Source organism: Anarhichas minor, unplaced genomic scaffold (assembly GCF_050575085.1).
Source record: "Anarhichas minor isolate MPS153535 unplaced genomic scaffold, ASM5057508v1 ptg000004l, whole genome shotgun sequence".
NCBI classification, from domain to species: Eukaryota; Metazoa; Chordata; class Actinopteri; order Perciformes; family Anarhichadidae; genus Anarhichas; species Anarhichas minor.
In genome coordinates this window covers 8,609,657-8,631,475 of record NW_027466450.1, presented here as the reverse complement: position 1 = coordinate 8,631,475, position 21,819 = coordinate 8,609,657, and the positions used below count along the sequence as shown (strand labels likewise).

General features: G+C 42.5%; 1 protein-coding gene across 1 annotated transcript in view; it reads left to right on the top strand.

Moving 5' to 3' along the window:
• myo10l3 (myosin X, like 3) overlaps positions 1–21,819 on the top strand; it is a 47,908-nt gene that overhangs the window by 6,933 nt on the left and 19,156 nt on the right. Inside the window, exons 2-16 of the mRNA XM_076111982.1 lie at positions 3,683–3,781; positions 11,962–12,120; positions 13,118–13,305; positions 13,426–13,560; positions 13,743–13,867; positions 13,981–13,994; positions 14,124–14,208; positions 14,693–14,799; positions 15,039–15,168; positions 16,083–16,201; positions 17,959–18,105; positions 19,214–19,314; positions 19,689–19,755; positions 20,378–20,470; positions 21,366–21,434. Of these exons, the coding sequence (XP_075968097.1) occupies positions 3,683–3,781; positions 11,962–12,120; positions 13,118–13,305; positions 13,426–13,560; positions 13,743–13,867; positions 13,981–13,994; positions 14,124–14,208; positions 14,693–14,799; positions 15,039–15,168; positions 16,083–16,201; positions 17,959–18,105; positions 19,214–19,314; positions 19,689–19,755; positions 20,378–20,470; positions 21,366–21,434 (1,638 nt within the window). The remainder of the gene's footprint in view (positions 1–3,682; positions 3,782–11,961; positions 12,121–13,117; positions 13,306–13,425; positions 13,561–13,742; positions 13,868–13,980; positions 13,995–14,123; positions 14,209–14,692; positions 14,800–15,038; positions 15,169–16,082; positions 16,202–17,958; positions 18,106–19,213; positions 19,315–19,688; positions 19,756–20,377; positions 20,471–21,365; positions 21,435–21,819) is intronic.

Below are 21,819 nucleotides of genomic sequence, written 5' to 3'. Positions count from 1 at the left end.
CAGTCAGAGGTGGTTGCCTTTGTCCTGACTTTAGTGACGGAGCTCCTGAGGATGGAGGGGACAAGGGGGAGGAGTTCTGGTGAGACCATCTGTTGCTGAGACAATTCATCTCTACTTTATACCCTTCAGCTTCGGACTCTTTTGGCACACACACACACGCTCTCACAAACAAAGATGCAAACAAATGGACAAACACGTCTGGTGTTGTCTGTCTTGAGCGCTGAGGTCACTGGAGAACCACACCACTTCTTCTATCAGTCATCCAGACAAATCCCTGCGTATGTTGGAGGAAGACCTAAATACCCAAATGTTTTGAGGATAGACTGTTTTACAGTGAATGACAATCCCCCACAGCTGATGGTGTTATGCTGACTCTGATCACTCTTGACGTTTCTGATCACTCTTACTAAGACGAAGCAATGAATGCTTCCTCATTCTGCGATGGCTTGTGGCAGCCGTGCACATTTTGGAGTTGAAATGTTATAAATGTGAGCTATAATTATTATATATATAAACATTTTCAAATCTTTGAATCACTAAGCCAGAAGACTGTATTTTGTATGTGGTACAATGTGAACAAATGTTAAAATCAATAAAAAAGTAAACGTCAGCTACAAATGAATCTGATACATTTGCAACACGAAACTAGCACAGCTTTTTGTTTGTTAGGCGACTACTGATGTGGCTTTTTCAGCACAATTTAGATTATAGTGCCTGGTGGGCAGTTCTCCAGAGAGCAAGTCACCCTGCACAGACGCTGGTGCAGCAAGCCAAGCCAGAATTGGCATCTTTATGGGCCAGCTCGTTGCTGACTTTTGGTTCACCACATATTGTTGACTCATTTAATTAACCAGATATTATGTGAGTTATTGGGTCTCTTAATTCCTGAACTGTGTGAGGAGTTTTATCTGACTTTATCCATAAAATTGTATCCGGGGCTTCTCTATATTCATGTGAATGGAAAACCTGTGAGACTCTGACTCAGCAACAAAACCATTCGAATCTTGGAAAAATTGTCTTTTAATATTTGCGTCACTGAAAATGAAGCAAAACCACGATGTGGTGTAGAAAAGCCACCGCATTATGAGCCGTCTCACTGCTTTCCATGTCCTGGCCTGTCTGCTGCTTTAGTCTGTGTAACATCTCATATAATCTACCTTTCGTTATAACCCACTCCCTGCATGTATCTTTACTTTGTCAGCTCCACTGTTGCAGTCTTGAGTACAAACAGCCTCTACGAGACGACTAGTACCAGCTATATTCTGCTGATTTCAAGTCCCTGTGATTTGCAGTTACATAACAGAAGTGATCTTCTTATATACAAATCTATAGAGTAAATCTCCTCACTGGACCTCAGAGAACTCACGTGAAGCAGCTTTTCCCTGAATAGGCCGTGCATGCCAGGCCTGTACCAGGCAGACACAGTCGGCCGCTGGTGTGGAAGTCACCAATCGTCTCATATTAAGTAGAAGCTGAGTTATTTTTTTTGGCCACGTGTTGGAGAATACCTCTGCTATATTTGTGCCCTGATGTTTCTGTTTGTCTGCCTCTTTCTCCAGACAATGGGAGGCGGGACATTATCAGGTGCCTGCACCCTTCCTCTTTCCCCTCTCGCCCCCCCCCCCTCAGCCTCCTCCTAATATACACGACCCCCTTTATCCCACTCACCACCCTCCCTCGTGGTTTGAGAGAGCTACATTTAGCTGCGCTCCATTAGCCGACTGAGAGGGGAAAAAAAAAAAATACTTGATGATGGAAGTAGGTTTGCAGACTGCCTGGTTGTGACCCTTTGTCCAAAAAGGAAACCTAAATCACAGAATAAAGCAAAGAATCGAGACCAATCATCACTGTGAGCGGTGGAGCAAGTTAAATTAATGGACTCTGAGTAATTCTTTACTGAACCAATTTCCTCTTTGTCACTGTGATTCAGCAATGTTACGAGCAGATTGCATTTCACTATTAAAACAAAAGCATCTCGATCCTTGCTCTGACCCTGGTGGCAAACACATTTGTGTTCCACGTATGAGAGTATGTGTGCACACACGTGGCAGCCTGTTAATAGTTAATGAGGATTGATGTCTGGATGTAGTGACCTTGTATAAGGTTTCCTAGAGGAATCCATGCATATTGATCTCTTCAGTTTTATGCTCTGTTGGACACACAATTCCCTTTTTTGCTGCGTGTGTTCCCCGGCCACTTCAATGGCGGTGATGATTAATGGTGTTTTGTTTGTCAAACAAGAGAGGGTGACTTGCAGTCCGAATTTCTTCAAAGAGCACATCCTATAAATGTTACACTGAAAACCAACATATTCAATTTGTGTGACGTTATTTACAGTTGAGACCATAAACTAAGGAAATAAAAATAAAGCTTCTTCAAGGAAAAGTTTGACATTTTCTAAAGCACGCTTTTTGCGCAGTAAGATAAGTCGGAGGATCACTTACGTAACCACAAATTGTCAGTTTTGCGTATCAGTTTTTGACTGTTTAAACAAACCAGATATGACTTGTTCATTGGTAAGCTTTAGAGATGCTAGTGAATTGTGTTCCCTTCAAAGTAGCTAGGCTAGGCTAGCTGTTTCCTGCTGTTTCCAGTGTTTATCCTAAGCTAAGCTAATGATATTCTGGCTCTAGCTTTATATTTAACACACAAACCTGTGAGTGGCATCGATCTTCTCATTTAACTCTCGCCAAGCAAGAGAATAAGCACATTTCCAAAAATGTTCCTTTAAAGGTAATACGTTCATCATCAGATAGTTTACAGTCACTTATGTTGTTTAACCAAAGGCCACATGTATTGCTTTTCACCGTGACAAGTGTGGATTTAGTCATCCTAAAAGATTTACAATTTCCACCGCACAGGCGTTCACTCTCCTCCACTACGGTCATTAAAATGCAGCCGGTTCTATAAATGTATCTTCCAACACTGTGAGGAAATGACAGTCAGTCTGAGCAACCAGCCTCAGATTCCTGTTATTGCTCCTGGTTACTGAGCTGCTAACAAACATGTCTGGGAAGGCCGGTGACGTCACACAAACACAGGGGAACAGGCCGCCCAGATCAGCTAGTGCTGGTGATAATCTCCACCTGGATCTTGGACTTCATCCGGGCCGGTGGCAAGAAGCGTGTTGTGGTTTGCCTGATTGAAGTATAGAAAAAAAATGAAAGAATGGGGGGCAAGGACACTTTTGTTTTGATTGTTTTGCTGAAGTGGCAAATGCTCATTTGGGTACACATGCTTCTATTTTATGGAGTAAAGTAGCCCTCACAACCAAAGACTGAAAGCCTTTTTGACAGTTTGACTGAGTGTGTAACTGAATGGTAGTTTTAGTCTCCGACACGCCCTCAGCATGCAGGCCTGGCACACATCTTTCCTCTACTAAAAGGCAATGACACTCTAATAAGAGGATACGTGTGCCAGTTTAGTGTGGTGAGGGAGTTGCTGTGTGGCAGAGTGGTGAGTAATGCTGGGAAAAAGAGAAAATGGTGGAAAGACGGAGAAGGAAGAAAACTAGAAGATGTGTAATCTCTGCTTAGAATACCTCTCCTGTCTCTTCTGACTTTGCCTTTTCTTGTTCCTAAAATGTTAAAAATTTAAAAGTTCTTCCTCAAACCGATGACTTCAATATGATAACTGGATGTGTCCAGATGCTAATGGTGTTTTTCTGGCTATTGTGTTGCAGGGGGCCCGTGTCTGGCTGAGACACAAAGAACAGCTCCTCCCCTCCACCGTCAGCTCTTGTGATGACTCGTCCTTGGTCCTCACCACCGACTATGGGAAGGTAAGAAGACTTGTTTTTCGTTGCTGAAGCGTTAATACTTCCTAAGTCACTTTAAACCATCCGAAAAGTCTCAGTGTGTCTGCACACAAACCCCTTAAAGTCAGGGAAAAAAACACTTGTTCATTCAAGTCATATCAATACATGTGCAGGCTTTAACTGATGTAATGTACATGTGAAGCCTCCCCTCGTATTTCATTTATAATTTACAAGGTTGTAGTATAACGTAGGAGAGGAGTGGCCCAGTGTGCATGTGAGAAGGTTAATTGTTTGCACACGTGTTTCATCTCAAAGGCTCAGCGGTGGAATCAACACCTTTTGTAATAAAACAAGAATGACAGGAATGGGTTCCTTGTGTCAAGTCATTGGCCCGAGCTTATCTGTTTGGCAGTGCAGGGTGGTCTTTGTTTCTGGAGGAAATCCTGTCAGAGGGAGAGAGAGAGGGAGAGAGAAAGGGAGAGAGAGGGAGATAGAGGCGGCTAAAAAATTGTTTTTCAGTCAAATGTCGAGTGTGGGTCAAACCCTAAAAGCAGTGCATCTAATCGTCCTTTAGTTCCTGACTGTCTAAAGTCAGCCGCAGGTCTTTGGTCAGATCAGGGCTGCAGGAAGGAACAGGGCAGGGCCCAAGGACGGACTCTTTCTGCAGGATTTCAACATACAACATCATATCCACACCCAGACGGCCATCGCCCTAACCACAAGCCGAAGCCCTGCTTTATTCCTTCACTGGAGTCCTCGAATGCTCATATGAAGACGGGTGGCATATGAAAGAGAGGTCGCCAAGCATTGGCATGTTGGTTCTCTCAGTTGGTCTGCATAGCTGAAGTGGAGGCTCAGGCTGACGGCGGTGGGTTGAAGGTAGAGAGTGAACATATGAACTCATCCTGAGCATATGTGTTTTGATGTTTCTATAATCAGCACTGGGGATTCTTGTAGTGTGAGAAGTCAACCATGTGTTCTCAAAGGGACGGGGATAACTCCGACCAATGGAAACACCATCTATCAAAGCTAGAGAGGATCCACAGCACCAGGTTAGAGGTTGAGAAATGAATCCGTCTTAATAAGACCGGAGAATACCACTGGGTGCTGCTTTCACCACCCTCAGTAGCATTAGAAAAAATAACATTTGGTCGATGTGACGTCACATTTTATGGGACTGGGTGTAGCTGAGCTGAAGCTGGACTGTCTCATATGATCCTCACGTGCAAGCTGGGGATGTGTTGGTTGAGACTCTGCAGCCAGAATGACAGGAATGTGAGACTGAAAAACAGCCCGTCTCCACCTTCAGGATCACCGGCTGACCTCATATGATCCCCTGTTTCTGAATGACGTGTCTGCTGAGGATTATTTGCATTTCCTGATGAAGTTGTAATCTCTGTTGAAAGGGATAGTTTGGATGTTTTAAAGTGGGGTTGTACGAGGTAATAATTATCCATAGTCAGTGCATTACCTCCTGTAAATGACAGTCTGCACGGCCCCAGTTTGGAGACATAGACAGGAGTACCAGCTTGGGAGCAAAGCAATGAACTGCTGTGGACGGGGGAAGCAGCCAAACGTGTTTTAGTCACCTAAAAGAAAGGCTCATTAGGTGAGTAAAATACATTTCAGCTGCCCGGGTCCACAGCAGTGCATTGCTGTGTCCATGCTGGTGCTCCTGTCTGCTTCACCAAACTGAGGGCGTGCAGACTGCTGTCTACTGTAATACACTGACTATGGACCCCATACAACCCCACTTCAAAACAACCAAACGATCCCTTTTATTTAACCCAGCTCCTCTAGTAGGTTAAGTGTATTATGTGTGTGTGTTGTCTGTCTTTGTCTTTGTCCCGGTGTCTTTACTCCTGTGTGCAGTGTCAGAGGTGGTTTGGTAAATGTATCCTGGCAGCATTTTACCTCGGGGGGGTGAGATATATATATATATACCATTATCCATTGCTTCAATGCTCACACTAAGGTGCAGCTCCCTGCCTGAGTGCTCATCTTGCAGACTCAATAGTGTGTCTTTGCCCACACTGCATCGGCTTTTACAGGCTGACCTGGCTGCTGTCACATTAGCCATCATATCAGCATTCATCGCTGTCTCATCCCCGGTACACCACAGACCTGAGTGGACCAGTATTATACAGCAGACATACTCAAGCTGAGATAAATGTCCTGTGGCTTTGTGTGTGTTTGCATCTGTCTGTGTGTATGTGTGTGTGTGTGTGTGTGTCTTGACCAGATGGCACCAGCTGGATTAACAGTGTGTGAGTTATCCCCAGAGGGGCGCACATGTAAAGAAAAGCAGAAAGAGGCTCTGTCACCTGAACTGAATAGCTGCTGGTGATGTCATCTTTGCCTACCTGAACGATACGATCGAGATTGAACTTTGTCGGTCTACGAGCCACAAATACCATTTTTACGCATCAATCATTTGACACATACACTCCACTCCACTTACAGTTTCTAGTCTTATTTGATATTAAACTGAAAATCTTTGGGTTTCTGACGGTTTGTCGGACAAAACAACCAATTTGATGATGACAGAATTGGCTGGGAATGGTGGTGGCCTTTTTTGTATATTTTTCAAAAAATTTTAGTCGGTTACTTGAGAGAGTAATGAACAGATGGATCGATAAGGGAATGAAGTGTTATTTGCAGCCCTTAATAAATTCATTCATTCAGTCATTTTGCTAAAGAAGGACACCACAGATAAAAGAGCTCCTCTCCTCGGTTTTGGTTCTCATGTTCTTGTCATCTTGTGCACAAAATAATATTTACACAGTAAACATTACTCTCTGTGTCGATGCCCTGCTTTACAAAATGTGTCTCTCACTAAGTGTGCTGTCTGAAGTTGTCCACGGCCTGCAGCCAAACAGTCTCTGAGCTTTAAAATAGGTCTTTTATGGCCCCTCAGTTTTTTTTTCTGGATTATTGGTCAATGGAGCCATTATGTAAGTCTTTATGCGAGTGATGTGTATTCACAAGAAATAGCATGCACTCTCAAACGCTATTGTGAGCATCTGTGTGTGTGTGCTAAGCAAATGCTTTTAGGTTTGGGGCTTGCTGTATGCCATGTTTTCTGATATTGTCGGATTTTTGAGCAGGATGTAATGTAAAACTCTCTGTTATTTGTTTTTACAAATATCTCGGGGGTCTGGGTGGGATCTCCCATCAGCAGATGGATTCACAAGACAGAGAGAGAGTCAAAGTAAAAAATAAAAAAGAAGATAAATAAGACCGTGTTTGTGTTCACACAAGCCTGTGATTCTGTATCTGCCCATGTGTCGTTTCTAAAGGCTTAAATATATCTGCCAGTAAAAGGCCACAGAGCGACAGAGCCTGACGCCGCCCACATGTGAATATTCAGCAGAGCTGGTCGAACAAAGCAGCAGCAGGGTGTGGTTTCAGGGAGGAGGGAACAAAAGGGAAGAGCGTTGCATCGGCAGCAAAGTTTAAAATGTATATTGTTGCTATCGTTTCATCATTGTCATCAGGAAAACTGCTCTAACTGAAATCAACATTTCAGAATCTACAAATAAGAGTGATGAGTGTTCAATACTGAGAAGCTGGAACCAGAGAACGGCTCATGTTGTTGCATGAAAAATTACTTTGGTGATAAATCATCGGAATAATATCTGATTATTTTTGATTTGCTATTTATTTTTTAAACTTTAATACTAATAGTGCTGGAAATATTTAATTTCATAATTTGTTATATTTATCATAATTATCTGTCTATTGATTTCTGTTATAAAGTACAAAATGACAAATTTCAAGATACATGTATTAAATGAACCCTCTACATGCTGTGTTGAGGCTGTGGCTTTTTGTCTCTCACAGCTGAGATGCTTAAAAACCGTCATCACAAAATCCAAGAGTAAAAGAAAGTTGTGAATTTTATAGCAGCAAAAGCTTCAGTGAGTGGTGTTGTTAATTTGTCTGCTTTGCGTCCAGCCTTGTGGCCGGCGGCGTAGTGTACGAGTGTCAACACCAGGCTCCATTTGGAGAGGATTGATTTTTACAGTGAACATTTTCACTAATCAATCGCGAGTCACATGTTGTTATAAGTGGGATGAAATTATCTCCAGCCATCATTAATTACTCCACTCAGATCATTAACACTGATGAGGCTGCAAACACTGTGATAATTGTCTGACGTGCACTGACTGACATCATGGGCAGAAATGAAACAACCACTTTAATTAGAGCCAATGTGCTCAAAATACATCACATCTGCTTTGTGTGTTTTGAACTTGAATTGAGAGCAATTTTTTTTTTTTTTGGGAAGTTGTAATTCAATAACAGTAGACACAGTGTTACATCACTGTTGGGCTAGTCACAGCTTTTGTTCCACAGTCCTTGTATGGAAAATGTTCCAGTGTGTCTAAGTGTTGTAATGGACACTAACAGAACATTATTGTACCTCCTAAGGATTGAAATGGAAATTGTAAAGAGTATTAGTCTGCGTCTAGACCTTATCTGCTCTCATATTCCATCTTAGTTTCCTTTTAGCCGCATCTGCTGTTGTTGGCTATAAGTGTTGTAAATCATTTGGAAACAAATGTATGAAGACAAAAATGGATATGGATGAGAAATGCTTTGGGACAAAGCTCGGTGACTTATCTCACAGGAATAAAACCAACGAACGAAACCAAAAACTGAGGAATGTGAAACCTCTTTTCAAGCTGGAAACTCCAGCTTAGTTCTTTTTCTCAGTGCATCTCTGATGTTCCTGGCATGAAAAAGTCGCTCGAGGCACACTCTGTGAAATCTGAACAGTAAATTATCCGGAGCAGATAAAAAAAACAACAAAGGTCACGTCAGATGATGTAGAGACAGAGACAGAAACAAGACATACTGCAGAGTATCTGCACACACACACACACACACACACACACACACACACACACACACACAAGACGATATGACGAGACAATTCCTCTCTCTATTGTTGTATATTTTTCTGCAGCCGTATTTGTTTTCCTCTTGAGAAACTTGAGGTCCCCACTGCAATCGAGAGTGTACCACCTCCTCGCTGCTTGTTGTCTTGTAATATCCTTTTACCACATTCACCTCAATGTAACTTTGAACCAGTGCTTTTGGGAATGATAGAAGAATGATAACACAGGCAGAAGATTGTGTTGAGTCTCTCCGTCGGTGTCAACAGAAAGGTAGTATTTTCAAATAAATGAAAGGGTGAAGAATTGAATTCATGTTTCTTATATATTATGTATGAAAGAAAATATGATAAACAGTGTATTATCATCAAATGTATTGCAACAACATGTCCAACAAAGCTACAAAACAGCTGCAAGTGCTTTTTGTTTCTCTTTAAAAGCGACACTGTGTACCTTTTTAGAATGAAGAAATAACACATTCTTCCTCTTAAGCAATAAGCAATAAAACCAACAATTTGTCGTTTCAGGACTCTCAGGGGTTTTGCTGCAACAGCCTCTCTTGTTCTGGTATGACCACCAGCTCATGGTGGCTAATGTTAGCAAACTTTAGATAGACGTTGCTGTGCTATGACTCTTCTCTTGTGCTACTTTTATGTTTTATGTTTACCATTGTGCAGCAAGTGCCACTTACAACAAAGTATTAAACGCACAAGATGTAATTTTCTGCTGCTAGGGGTCTCTCAATCAAAAAAAATAACAAAAGACGAAGTTTGTTGACATCGTGTTGTAGCGTGGGATCATGGGAGTTGTTGTCTTTACAACAATTCTCTATATTGCAGTCAGTTTCTCCTGGTTAGGATTCCTTCATCGTTCAGGATGGTTTTTACCGGGAGCTGGTGAAGACACAGGTTAACACAGTTTCACTTTAAAAATTGGTGTGTCTCTCCAACACAGGACGTCCCAGCGGTGCTGCGAGCCGACGTGTCACTGAACCTTTTGCCCTGCTTGCTTCCCTTATAACTTAAGATCCAGATGTCTGATGACTAACATCCTTCACCGGGTTAAAATACAGTCTATAGTTTTAAATGACCAATGATCTGAAAAGTGTATCATAAAGATGTGCCTTAAAAGTGGATTAAAAGTTGTGAAAGCTTTGAAAGACGTTTTAATGTGAAAAATGACATATTATACCTTCAAAGATCAGGCGTCATGAGCAAAATCCTTTGCTTTTATTTGATATTCTATCCATTTAAAAAGATGTAGTTCAGATCGAAGATATAAAAGTGTTTTTTTGCAGTTGCGCTTTTTGATGCGTTTGTCAAATAATGTGCAGATTTTTTTGAAACTCTGAAATAGATTGAATATGGATTCGTAAGACGACACATGAGTCAGCAATCCTCCAGAGCCCATGTGTTGATACTGATCAATCGCATTAAGTGAGCGATGTTGTTGAATGTAAAATGATAATACTGGTTAAGGACGTAAAACAAGCCAAAAGCCAGTTTGATTTATCAGTCAGTTCGGCCCTGCCTGGTGAACCGGGGCCAATTTGTCAGAGAGAAGAGGGTGGGGTTGAAGCTGAATGTTTACGGACATCTGGCTGTAAATCTGCAACCTTCTGCTCGGCGGATGACATCACTGGACGTGCTGCTTGTCTCCCCGAGGTCCTCTTCACCCTTTCACAAACATTAATACCACAAAAACATGTAGCAACTCACTGATGACTGCATAGTTGTTGTGCTATGGCCCCAGCGTACGCCCATTCTCTAATGGCCATCATCTCACATACGTGGAAGGCCATTTCCACACTTTTATACAGATTCACAAAAGATGGAATCCACACATGCATATCAACGCAATTAATCACTACTACAGTTTTTAAAATACAAACCTCGGCAGCATTTCCCAGCAGCCCCCCCTGTGCTGACTCAGCAGTTTTGTGAAAAACAGTGTCTGCTCCCAACTGGGACACAAAGAGCCAGAATTAATGCACTGGGACACCATAACCCCCCAGCTCCTTGTCCATCAGTATTGATCCAAACAGTGCTTCCCATCAAGTGACCAGCACAGTTGTCTGTTCTCTTCTCTCGTGTATCTTCCATTCGATTTCTGATAGCCAGTAAGTCTGCGAGGCTCTCTGTGGAGCTATGTTGCTTTATGAGGCGTATTCCTTCCTTTGTCTTTCTCACTCGCTCCCATTTGAACCATTTCAAGTCACAATTAAAAAAGAAATTGTATTTAATGTCCAGTCAAGGACATCTCCAATCGTCACATTTACTCTGCTGTTGCATCGTATCTACCTTTTTGCTGGAATGTGACATGTTGAGGGATTGTTGTACAGAGACTAAAAAGGGAATCGATCAAATCAAGGAGAGAAGTCCGGGCATGAGTTAGACGGGGGGGGGGGGGGGGGCTCTCTAGCTGTCAGGTATGCTTGGCAGCACGCACAGACAGGCACACATCAGGGACTCAATCTGTCATTTTGACCCCAGTTATTTCTGTATCATGGGTGGAATCTGCTGTCAATTATGCATGCAGCGCCACGGCCACAGTAGAAGAGTAGAAAAGAGATTCATATCTGTGTAAACGTGTCGACCTGCCCTTCTTCTGCACACGTGCTGTTCAGACCCTGAGGCTGTGGTGACTGTTTAGTAGGACTTGTCAGCTGTGACGGGAGTTACTGAAAGTGAGCATAAATTCGTCCTCTTTTTAGCATTTAAGATATATATACGGTGCAGTTCACCTTGACAGTGGTGTTGTATTGAAATTATATGTTGATCTGTCGATCGTCAACAACTTAGATAATTGCACGGCTGGCAGGCACCATATCACACTGCAAAGGTCATATATTTCATGAGGGTGGCTGCTGTTAATGCCGTCATCTACTAATTACATTGATCATGTGATAATATGCGCCAGGATCTGGTCGGCGTGTCATCACGGCTAAAGAGTTTGTTAGTGGAAAGCCTAAATCGATACACCGCAGATTAATTTATCAAATAAAAACATTAAATCACTGAAAACTGAATAATTGCGTGTTTTGGTTCCTTGGAAATTGTTATGGTCTTTTCACTATTTTCAGACATTTTATGGACTAGACGAAGAATTGGCTCAACAACGGATGATGGCTAATAAAATGTTAGTTGCAACTCGAATGTATTCAACTGCCGTCCTTCCATTCCAGTCTGTTAATTGTTTTAGTACTAAATGCTGCTTGTTCATGCTATGCAGACTGCCGGTCTAGCTCATTCACGTACAGACATACAGGGTTGTGAAACCTTTTGGACGTTTGTGTTGTTCCAGGTGATCCACCTACAGACGGCGGAGCTGAACAGGGAGACGGTGTACCCGATGCTCCCCAGCAGCATCCATGGAGTTGAGGACATGTCCACACTGGCAGAGCTGCATGAAGCTGCCATCATGCACAACCTCTTCCTGCGCTACCAGAAAGACAACATCTATGTAAGGCCCCACACTGTCCTAATCTGTGAGCGCATTTACCGTGTACCACCATGATGTACCTGGAAGCTGTGGGTCTATTGTCCTGGTTAGGGGTGTATTTTTCATGTTCCTGGGAACCTGGATGTTCAGCGCAGCTAGACAGAGATTTCAAAGTGTAGCAAATCTCAAACCATCAAAAACGTCAACCAGAAATATCCGTTTTTGGTGTGAATTTTTTTTTTTTTCAAATGCAACGCAACAACAACATGGTAAAACAAGTTTACACACAGTTTTTGGGGGCTTGTCAGAGGGCAATAAGTTACTAAAACTAACTTTAACAGAAGCAAGCGAGGCAGACCAAAGATAACAACACTAAATATATCAACATTTTACAAAATACAGAAAATGTATGGAATGCACTGAAGAGTACGTATTTAGATTTCAGATGTGTTTGTTTGACCCTGTCTCACTCCCAGGATTACTTTCACAGCAGGGTACTGAAGTCCTCTTGAAACACTACCCAGGCTTTATTAAAATAATCATTGCACACAGTCACATGGTAACTATTTTTTTTTTTCTTTTGGAAAATCCTATCTCCTAATCTGATCTGGGAGGGTTTGTGCTGGTCCGTCTGCACGGCGTCGCAGAACGATATCATTGTGGAAAGATGACCCACAAACACACTTTTCTTGAGCACTCCCCAAAGCGATTACCCGAGCGAAGCAATGGATTCTAAAATACTACCAGCCTCAGTGCAAACTAGGCCAGATGCAGTATTTTAAGATTATTACACAGGAAACTAGGTGAATCTACAGAACTGGTAGTGTTAAGTAATTACACTGTAAATCTCATGCAGAAGTGCAACGTTTGTACATGATGTAAAAGTTGCAAATTGTAAAATACCAAACATTTTTCCTTTCATACCATGTGTGTATTCTGTCATCTTTCCTCCTGCCGTCTTCCTCTCTCATTTCCTCTTCCTCCCTCGAACATCTGTCTGCTTTATCATTTCCCTCAGACCAACATAGGTTCGATCCTGGCTGCAGTAAATCCCTATAAGCAGATAGCGGGCCTGTATGGCGGCACTGCAGTCGATCTGTACAGCAAACACCAGATGGGGGAGCTGCCTCCTCATATCTTTGCCGTGGCCAACGAGTGTTACCGCTGTCTGTGGAAGAGACACGACAGCCAGTGTGTTCTCATCAGGTGAGGATCCACATTTAATACAATTATTACAAAAGTATTCAAAACGAATCCATCAACATATAGCATTTTGAAACTCCTCATGGACATTTTAAAGATCCTTCTTTGTCTTTGTATCGTCAGTGGGGAGAGCGGCGCCGGGAAGACGGAGAGCACCAAGCTGCTGCTGAAGTTTCTCTCGGTGATGAGTCAAAACTCAGCAGGCACTCCTCTGTCAGAGAGGACCACCAGGGTGGAGCAGGCTCTCGTCCAGAGCAGGTACTGTTTGAATTCAAGAGTCATGTTATTTTCTTGTATTACTTGCATATGTTGATATGTTTGTTTAATGAATCTTGTTACTCTTTGATGTCGTCCATATTGAAATATATATTTGTTTGATTAGCCATCACATTCCCATCAAAACCCCTGAATTTAGTAATTTGCATTTCCTCTCTCTGCAGTCCCATCATGGAGGCCTTCGGGAATGCTAAGACCGTATACAACAATAACTCCAGTCGCTTTGGGAAGTTTATCCAGCTTCACTTTTCCCAAAACGGAAACATTCAGGGAGGCTGCATCATTGACTGTATCCTTCAACGGTTCACTTAGATATGCTCTAGACAAATCACATGTCCATAGTGTCTGTTTCAGACGACGTATTGCACGTTTTCATTGTTCTCCTTGACTTTTAATCATCAGATTTGCTGGAAAAGGTAAATTTGTGTTGAAACATTCGGTAGCAGCGACTGAGATCAGCAAGTGTCATTTTTCTGTCATCATCAAAATCCATTCTCTCATGACATACTTTTAATATTTTCTTCTAACCATCTTCTCTCTCCAAGAACCGCGTTGTTCGACAGAATCCTGGAGAAAGGAACTACCACATTTTCTACGCTCTGTTAGCAGGAGCAGACAAAGACCACAGAGGTTTGTGTAAAAGAATACACAGTTTTGACAGTTTTTGACCAACATAGATGCCAAAGTCAGGTTTTCCTGGGTACTAACACTTAAACATACACTCGACCCCCTTATTACTGATAACATGTGCCTAAAATATCAGTTATTAAAAATTATCTCTTAAGCTCTTAATAACAGCTCTTAAGGAAATGCTTTATTGTAATTTAACAACAGGCATTCCTTCTGAAGTTTTATAAAAAACAAATCCACATTTTGAACAAACAGAAACAAAAGGAGAACCTTTTCACAGGAAACGGTTGAGGTTAGCAACAAAATACTTTGAGCAGCTTAAGATCATTATGCATTGAATAGAACTTATGTTTTGAAACATATTTCTCTAGCTGTGATAGAAACCTCTGCGTCTATATGACTACATGCTTTTTCACACTGTTTGGCATGAACGGTTACATTTTATTTATTTTAGTGTGAGTTTCCTCGTGTCTGTGTGTTGCAGACATGTACCTCCTGTCAGAGGGCCCGGAGTCGCATTACTACCTCAGCCAGTCAGGCTGCGTTCAGGATGGCAGTCTGGATGACAAGCAGCTCTTTGACAGTGTGATGGTAAGGACAAAATGAGAGGGAAATCTGGTTAGTGTAAGTAGTTTGTTTGAACCCCAGAGGGCGCCATACGCCTTTATCATGAGTGTGACAACACCTTATAAGACACTCTTTGGCTCCGGAGGAATATTATGTATTATGTTCATACAAGTGTTTTAAAAAAAGATTTGCTGTCACATATTGAATGGGACGAGTGTGTTTCTAGTGAAATGTTGTCTAACTTTGTCTGTGTTGTGTTGCAGGAGGCCCTGAACGTGATGGAGTTCACTGAGGAGGAGATCAGAGACGTGTTCAAGTTGCTGTCGGCTGTCCTCCAGATGGGAAACATTGAATTCATGACTGCTGGTGGAGCTCAGATCACTTCCAAAGGGGGTAGGACAAGAAATTAAGAAGATGATATATAACAGATCTACTACACAGAGTATGTTAAATTAATCCTGTTATACACATCTTCCATCTGTACCGCACTGTTACAACTTTGAAGGAGACAGATGAGTTAAAATAAGAAATTCTGGGAATGTTTTACCTCTGCAATTTCTGAATTATTTCTTAGCCATTTCCTAGGAAGTTGTCATTTGGAACTAATAATATACTATTAGACACTCATTAAAAGATTTGTCAACAGGTATGGAAGTTTCAAGTACTACATGTATATTTACTTGGGATTAAATGGAGCAAATCCAAGAAGGAAATTCCTATAATTTCCTATAATTAATGTTCCCCCGATAATTAATACTAAACGACTTGTTATTTCTAGGACACTAAGTAGGAAATCATTATGAAATGATTTGGAAATGACAGATAATCTGAAGTTACTCATTCCCTTTGAAAACCAAAGTATTTTTAATCATGTGAGCACAGTGCTTTGGTAACCAGACAGATTTTTGTTCAACCTAATGCGCTAAACATAACGGCAATGTGTGTTTGAGGGAACTGAATACATAGCTGTAAAAGCTGGATACAAAATGTATCTGATGTTTGTCAAACTCTGCTGTACTCCTCATGCCCCTGAGTTTGATTGACATTGCACTAGCAGACAGCTCTGAACAGGCTGTAACATGAGCTCAAGGCTCCTTTGTTTGCTGTGTCTGACCTCTTTTCCAAAGAACCAGTCAACTACAGTGACAGCAGAGAACTACAACCCAGCCAGCAGAGCAGAGTTACCTATAGACTGTGTAGGATCACAGGCTATATGTCACGTCTGTTGTTTGACATGAATAGGAGACACCTGAACACTATATATACGCTACACCTGAGACATTTGTTTGTATATGTGTGTCTTTCAGTTGTCAGTAATGTCAGCGAGCTGCTTGGCCTGGACTCCTTCCAGCTTTCAGAGGTGTTGACCCAACGCTCCATGATCCTCAGAGGAGAGGAGATTTGCTCCCCGCTCACTGTGGAGCAGGTAACGACACATCCAAACTTCTCATTTCAGGAATCAAACAGCATAACACAGCTCCGTTATATATCCAAGAATTTAGGGATTGTTCAGACATCTTTTTTTCTTGAATAAAAGACACTGAAACATACAGTAGATGCCTGTTTGTTGCCCCCTGTCCCCCCCCCCCCTCTCCCTCCCCTTGTCCTGGTGACACACACACACACACACACACACACACACACACACACACACACACAGCCTTTCTCTGTCGCTCTCCCCCCACATGCCTCTCCAGATCCCTTGCGTGACTCCCAGCCATTTCCTGCTTTTTGTCTGCCAGATTCCTGGCACAATAAACCCATCGTGATAGCGATCTGAGTCAAAAGCACAATAGAGCCAATGACTGAGGGTGAAGCGAGAGTCTTCTCCTCTGGAGGCAGCGCAGCCGAGCACCAAGACGTCGGTGTAATAACTCTCTCTCTCGGCTCCACATGTCCACGTCGTGCTCTGTAATTAATGTGTATATTTCACAAGTCTGTATCTGCGTGTGTTATCCTATTCGCCATACGCCACAAGAACATTCTGACGCATGACACAATCCTTTTTGGCTGAGCTAAAGCCTTCAGCCACCTCATATGCATAAATATCAGCGAATATGCAGCATGGACCTTTACTTTTCATCACCAGACAAAGACCTTGTGCTGTCACCCTGCTGCTGCTTGTGCTGCCTAGCCTTTTGAAGCAGCTTGTGTCTTAATGGAGTTCATTATTCCAGTCCTGGACTCGGTAAGAATGGCTTCTTCTCACAGCGGCCAGGGGTCACCCACCCCGCGACTGCCTGCACTAGCCCCTCTCCCCCCCGCCATCCTGGACAAACAGCCATTCTTCTCACCGCTGTGACGGAGATCCTGGAGCCACCAGCGCTCTGTTCACACCCGCTAGTTGCAAGAGGTGACGGGGCATGATGAATTACTGAAAAAAGCCCAGGAGCATTGTTGCCCCAAATACAGTACACACCGCGACAGTCTTGTTTTGTTTTCAATTCATGCACAATGCCCGTGGAGGAAGTGTAGCTGGCAAGCTCAAGCCTTTTTTTATGTTCACACACGGATGCTGTCTGGCTGAAAGGCCGACTTCACGGCAGCTGGAGAAAATCAGAGCTGTGTCTAAAGGTTTTTTTTGTCATATATTTTGTAATTTGTTTGTCTTGTGTGGAGAGCTAAATTAGGGGAGTTTGTCACAAATTACAACAGCTACCTCATTAATCAATCAAGTAGAGTCGATTAGATGGATTATGATGTTATAATTATTACTCAAAGTCCACTTACTCTCTTTTCTGGAGCTTGTGAGAAGAAACTTATACGTGTCATCTCCTGGTGCAGGGTTTAAAGAAAACGAGAGCCAATCATCTACAAAAGCATGTTTGTACATTTGTCTTTGTTTTCACTGGATTTGTGAAATAGAACAACAAATACTGCCTGCGGTGCGTCACTCTTAAGATGATGAACGACGCTGTCTATTGTGACAGCAGACCTCGGCTTACCTGCTGCTTGCAGACAGACGCCGACAAAATACACTTGTTTTATAGACACCCGACTGAGGCCTCGCACACCACATCACATTCAATCACGTTTTTATCTGCCACCTGACAGAACTGACGAAACGTACACGGTGATGAACTGTATGTTGTGTTGAAGACACAGACTGCAAAGTGTCCTCTATTTATTCCTGCATTGTTATCCATGGTAACCTTTCGTCTCTCTCCGTGTCGTGATTCGCAGGCGGTGGACTCGCGGGACTCGGTTGCCATGGCACTTTATTCTCAGTGTTTCTCCTGGATCATAATGAGGATCAACCAGAAGATCAAAGGCAAAGACAACTTCAAGTCCATCGGCATCCTGGACATCTTCGGCTTTGAGAACTTTGAGGTGAAAGTTCACTTGTCTAATTTAAGCTTTTAAAGAGGACAAAATCACTTTGTCAGTGCTTAAACACTTACATTTTGGTGTCTGGCGTGCCTACCAACCCACAAACTGTGAAATAAGTCAACCCAGTCCGTTTTCTGTGGTTTGCCTGGTTCATAAAACATGTGAGTCAACAAGCCATTCAGATTTGGATCCCCTTCCTGTGTCACATGCAGGCTCATTGGAATATACCGAGTATCTCCACACACGGCTTCAAAACTACCTTTGCAAAGGTGCACCATATTTTTCACACAAGCCAATCAGAGCAGACTGGGCTTTTTCAGGAGGGGGGCTTAAAGAGACCGGCGCTAAAACTAAGCGTTTCAGACAGAGGATGAATACAGGCTTATTCAGACAGACAGTAGGAGAAAAATAATGTGTTTTTTGAACATTAAAGCATGTAAACATGTTATATTAGAGACCCAAAATACAAGTATGAACCTGAAAATGAGCATTATATACCCCCGCATTTCTGTGTTCTTCCTGCTGGTTTGAAGTGAGCCGGCTTGTTAGTAAAAAATAAGAAAAAATGTGAACGTCACGCTCATTTACAAACATGGCACGAGAATATTTTGATAAAATATGAAGCCGAACAGACATTGACTGCTTTGATAGTGTGCCACTTTTTTCTACTTTGATAACAGGATTAGGCAATGTTTTGAGTCAAAATCTGATAACAGTTGGTGTGTTGTTTTTCACTGTCAATCAAATCTGATCAAACCTCACCACAGAGGCCTGATGTTTTGGGGGGTTAAACTACTAAATAAATACCTGAAGATGTTTTGTGAATTGTGGTCCAATATGCAACTTACACAAGTGGGGTGTGGAAACTCAAAACCTCCAGTGCATAAACACTGAGAATGGACGTTTTTCTGAAGAGACACTTTGTCCAGTAGAAAAACTTCTGTAGGAAAAACATATTTGATGTTCATAGATTTTGGATTTTTCAATTGGGGAGACAGAGAAGATGTGATTTTATAGATTTTTATCACAGTAATTGAATATTTCAGTGGTAAAAACTAATCTTGAAGTGACAGAACTGTCTTTTAAATCGTGCTCTTCCATCCTGTAGGTGAACCGGTTTGAACAGTTTAACATCAACTACGCCAACGAGAAACTCCAGGAGTATTTCAACAAGCACATCTTCTCGCTGGAACAGCTGGAGTACAACCGGTAAAGATGTTTACCCATATCTAAACAATTAGAGACATCCATGTCTTCAGATGGGGCTTGTTTGCTGGTGAATACAGTGAAAAACAAAACAAGACTCATGTGCTGGAGACTGTCCCACAGACAGATACAGCTGCGGATGGGGGTCGGGGGTTGGGCCTCCTCACGGGGATACAGGCAGACTGCCAGAGGTTGGGGATCGGCTCAGTTTCTTGCCCAGACAGTTGTTTTCTTGTATAATGAGCCAGCAGCTTGGACATGGCTCATTTCATCACATGCTCATGCTGGACAATACAGCCATTGTGTCTTCATAGTTGTTTATATTTGTATATATACATGGTGAGTGTGTGTGTGTGTGTGTGTCTTTGTCCTCTCAGGGAGGGGATCCAGTGGGAGGCCATAGACTGGATGGATAACGCAGAATGTCTGGATCTCATAGAAAAGGTAACCCAGAGGGAGCAAAGTCACCACCGGGGTCGACCGCTAACCGCCAGCCAGAGCGTAGCGACCTAGACGCCACACTGTGCTTACATTGACCTTCATCTCCTACTCTGTCTTTATACAGTCTCATTTTGCATGTTGTGTGCACAGTAATCTACACCAGTCAGTGGCTGGAGGTATGTTTGAAGTGAAGCATTAAGATGTTTTGTATTATTTTCCCACCATAGTTATAATGATGGTGAAAAATGAGCTTCTACAGAGGTGGGCTTGTGTCTGAAAGGTTTCTGGGTCAAAATCACAGACGTTGGGGAAAAGTTCAGGGGAGGCAAAAGGACACACTACAAACATTTTATCCCTACTTATACTCTCAATCGGGCTTGATGGCCCTTTATAAGAGGATTTCTGCTGTATTAGTATGAATATGTGTAACTGCCAAACACCGTGCCTGCTCCCTGAACCTTCTTTTTGTAAATAAAAAATAAAATTGAATGAATTCTTATGCTGTTTCCTGTACGCATTGTTATGATAAAAGCTGCCAGATGTGCCCCACTAGGATTAAAACTAGTTTTATCATGACGGTGTTGTGTTTAACCCTCCCTGCTCCTCTTGTCTGTCTCCCCTTTAGAAGCTGGGCATGTTGGCTCTTATTAATGAAGAGAGTCGCTTCCCCAAAGGCACGGACTACACCCTTTTGGAGAAACTACACAGCCGACACGCAGTGAGTCCACACGCACACGTGAAAACATCTTTCACACATGCCGGGGAGACCCTCACAAAGACATAAAAATGACCCATATCCCTCCTCCGAAGCTGAAGAAATGCCCCCCACCAGCTCAGACAACCCCAAAGAGTTAAACCTCTCTTTGGGCCGATGAATCGCCTGTTGACTTCGGTGAAGGGTTGAATGTCTGTGCAGCACTTGGACACGCCCCCGAGCGCTCTCACATGCAAACACAACAATGCTGAAATGTGATCAGCCATTCTCAGGGACTGATGAGCATTGTGTGCAGGAGAAAAGAGTGTCCTCAGAAAACCCAGCAGGGTTTTCTATGGCTCACGGAAAAAAACAGAAGAGGTCTAAAGTGAGACCTAGTTGGAAGGACTAGCTTTGTCACTTGAAAACCTTTGTGCTGAAATCTTTAGTCAATTACTTGATTGGTTGATGTTAATAGAACATTTTAAAACTAATCGACAGCAGTTTTGATTAAGGATCTAGCTTTTTCTCAGTGTTGCGTAATTGAAATGTCCTTTATTTTTAATATTTAGTGAAATGAACAGACACAAAAACACACTCAATTAAAATAAAATAGAGTGATAGGCGGCTGTCAAAAAGCCATAAATCAACCCTCATTTATTTTGTCTCAAACTAGTGCAGCAAAGGTGCCCAGGAGGCAGTTCATGTTATTCAAACAAAGAAAATTTGTAGGTAAAAATAGGTTATAAAAACGAGGGTGATTTGATGGCAATCTTCATTAGTTGTCGCCCTCAATGTGTTACTAACCTCACAGCTGAACTCCCCCTAGCTATGTACTCTGCTTAATTTGATTATCACTGATTAAGCACATGAACAGCATTTCTAAAAGTCAGTGGTCTCTTTGTCCTTTTTCCCTCAGACAAACCCATACTATGTGAAGCCCAGAGTGACCGTCCACCAGTTTGGCATCAAGCACTACGCTGGAGAGGTAATTAGCAACACGTGCACACACATACATAAAATCACAGATACAGGGCAAAAACCAGGTTCCTACTGCTTCCTGAACAAGTGTGTTGGGGAAGTGAGGTAGCTGTTGGACGGGCAGCAGGGCATTCTTTGCCAAAATCAGCTTTTCCCTGAGTCAGGAGAAACTGCTTCACTGTCGTCCTCTCCTTCCTTTGCTTACACGATAAGCAGAGATTACTCCTAAAGGAAGTGTAGAGGAAGTCAAAGAGATCAGGGAAGAGAGAGAGAGAGTAAATAGTGTGTGTGTGTGTGTGTGTGTGTGTGTGTGTGTGTGTGTGTGTGTGTGTGTGTGTGTGTGTGTGTGTGTGTGTGTGTGTGTGTGTGTGTGTGTGTGTGTGTGTGTGTGT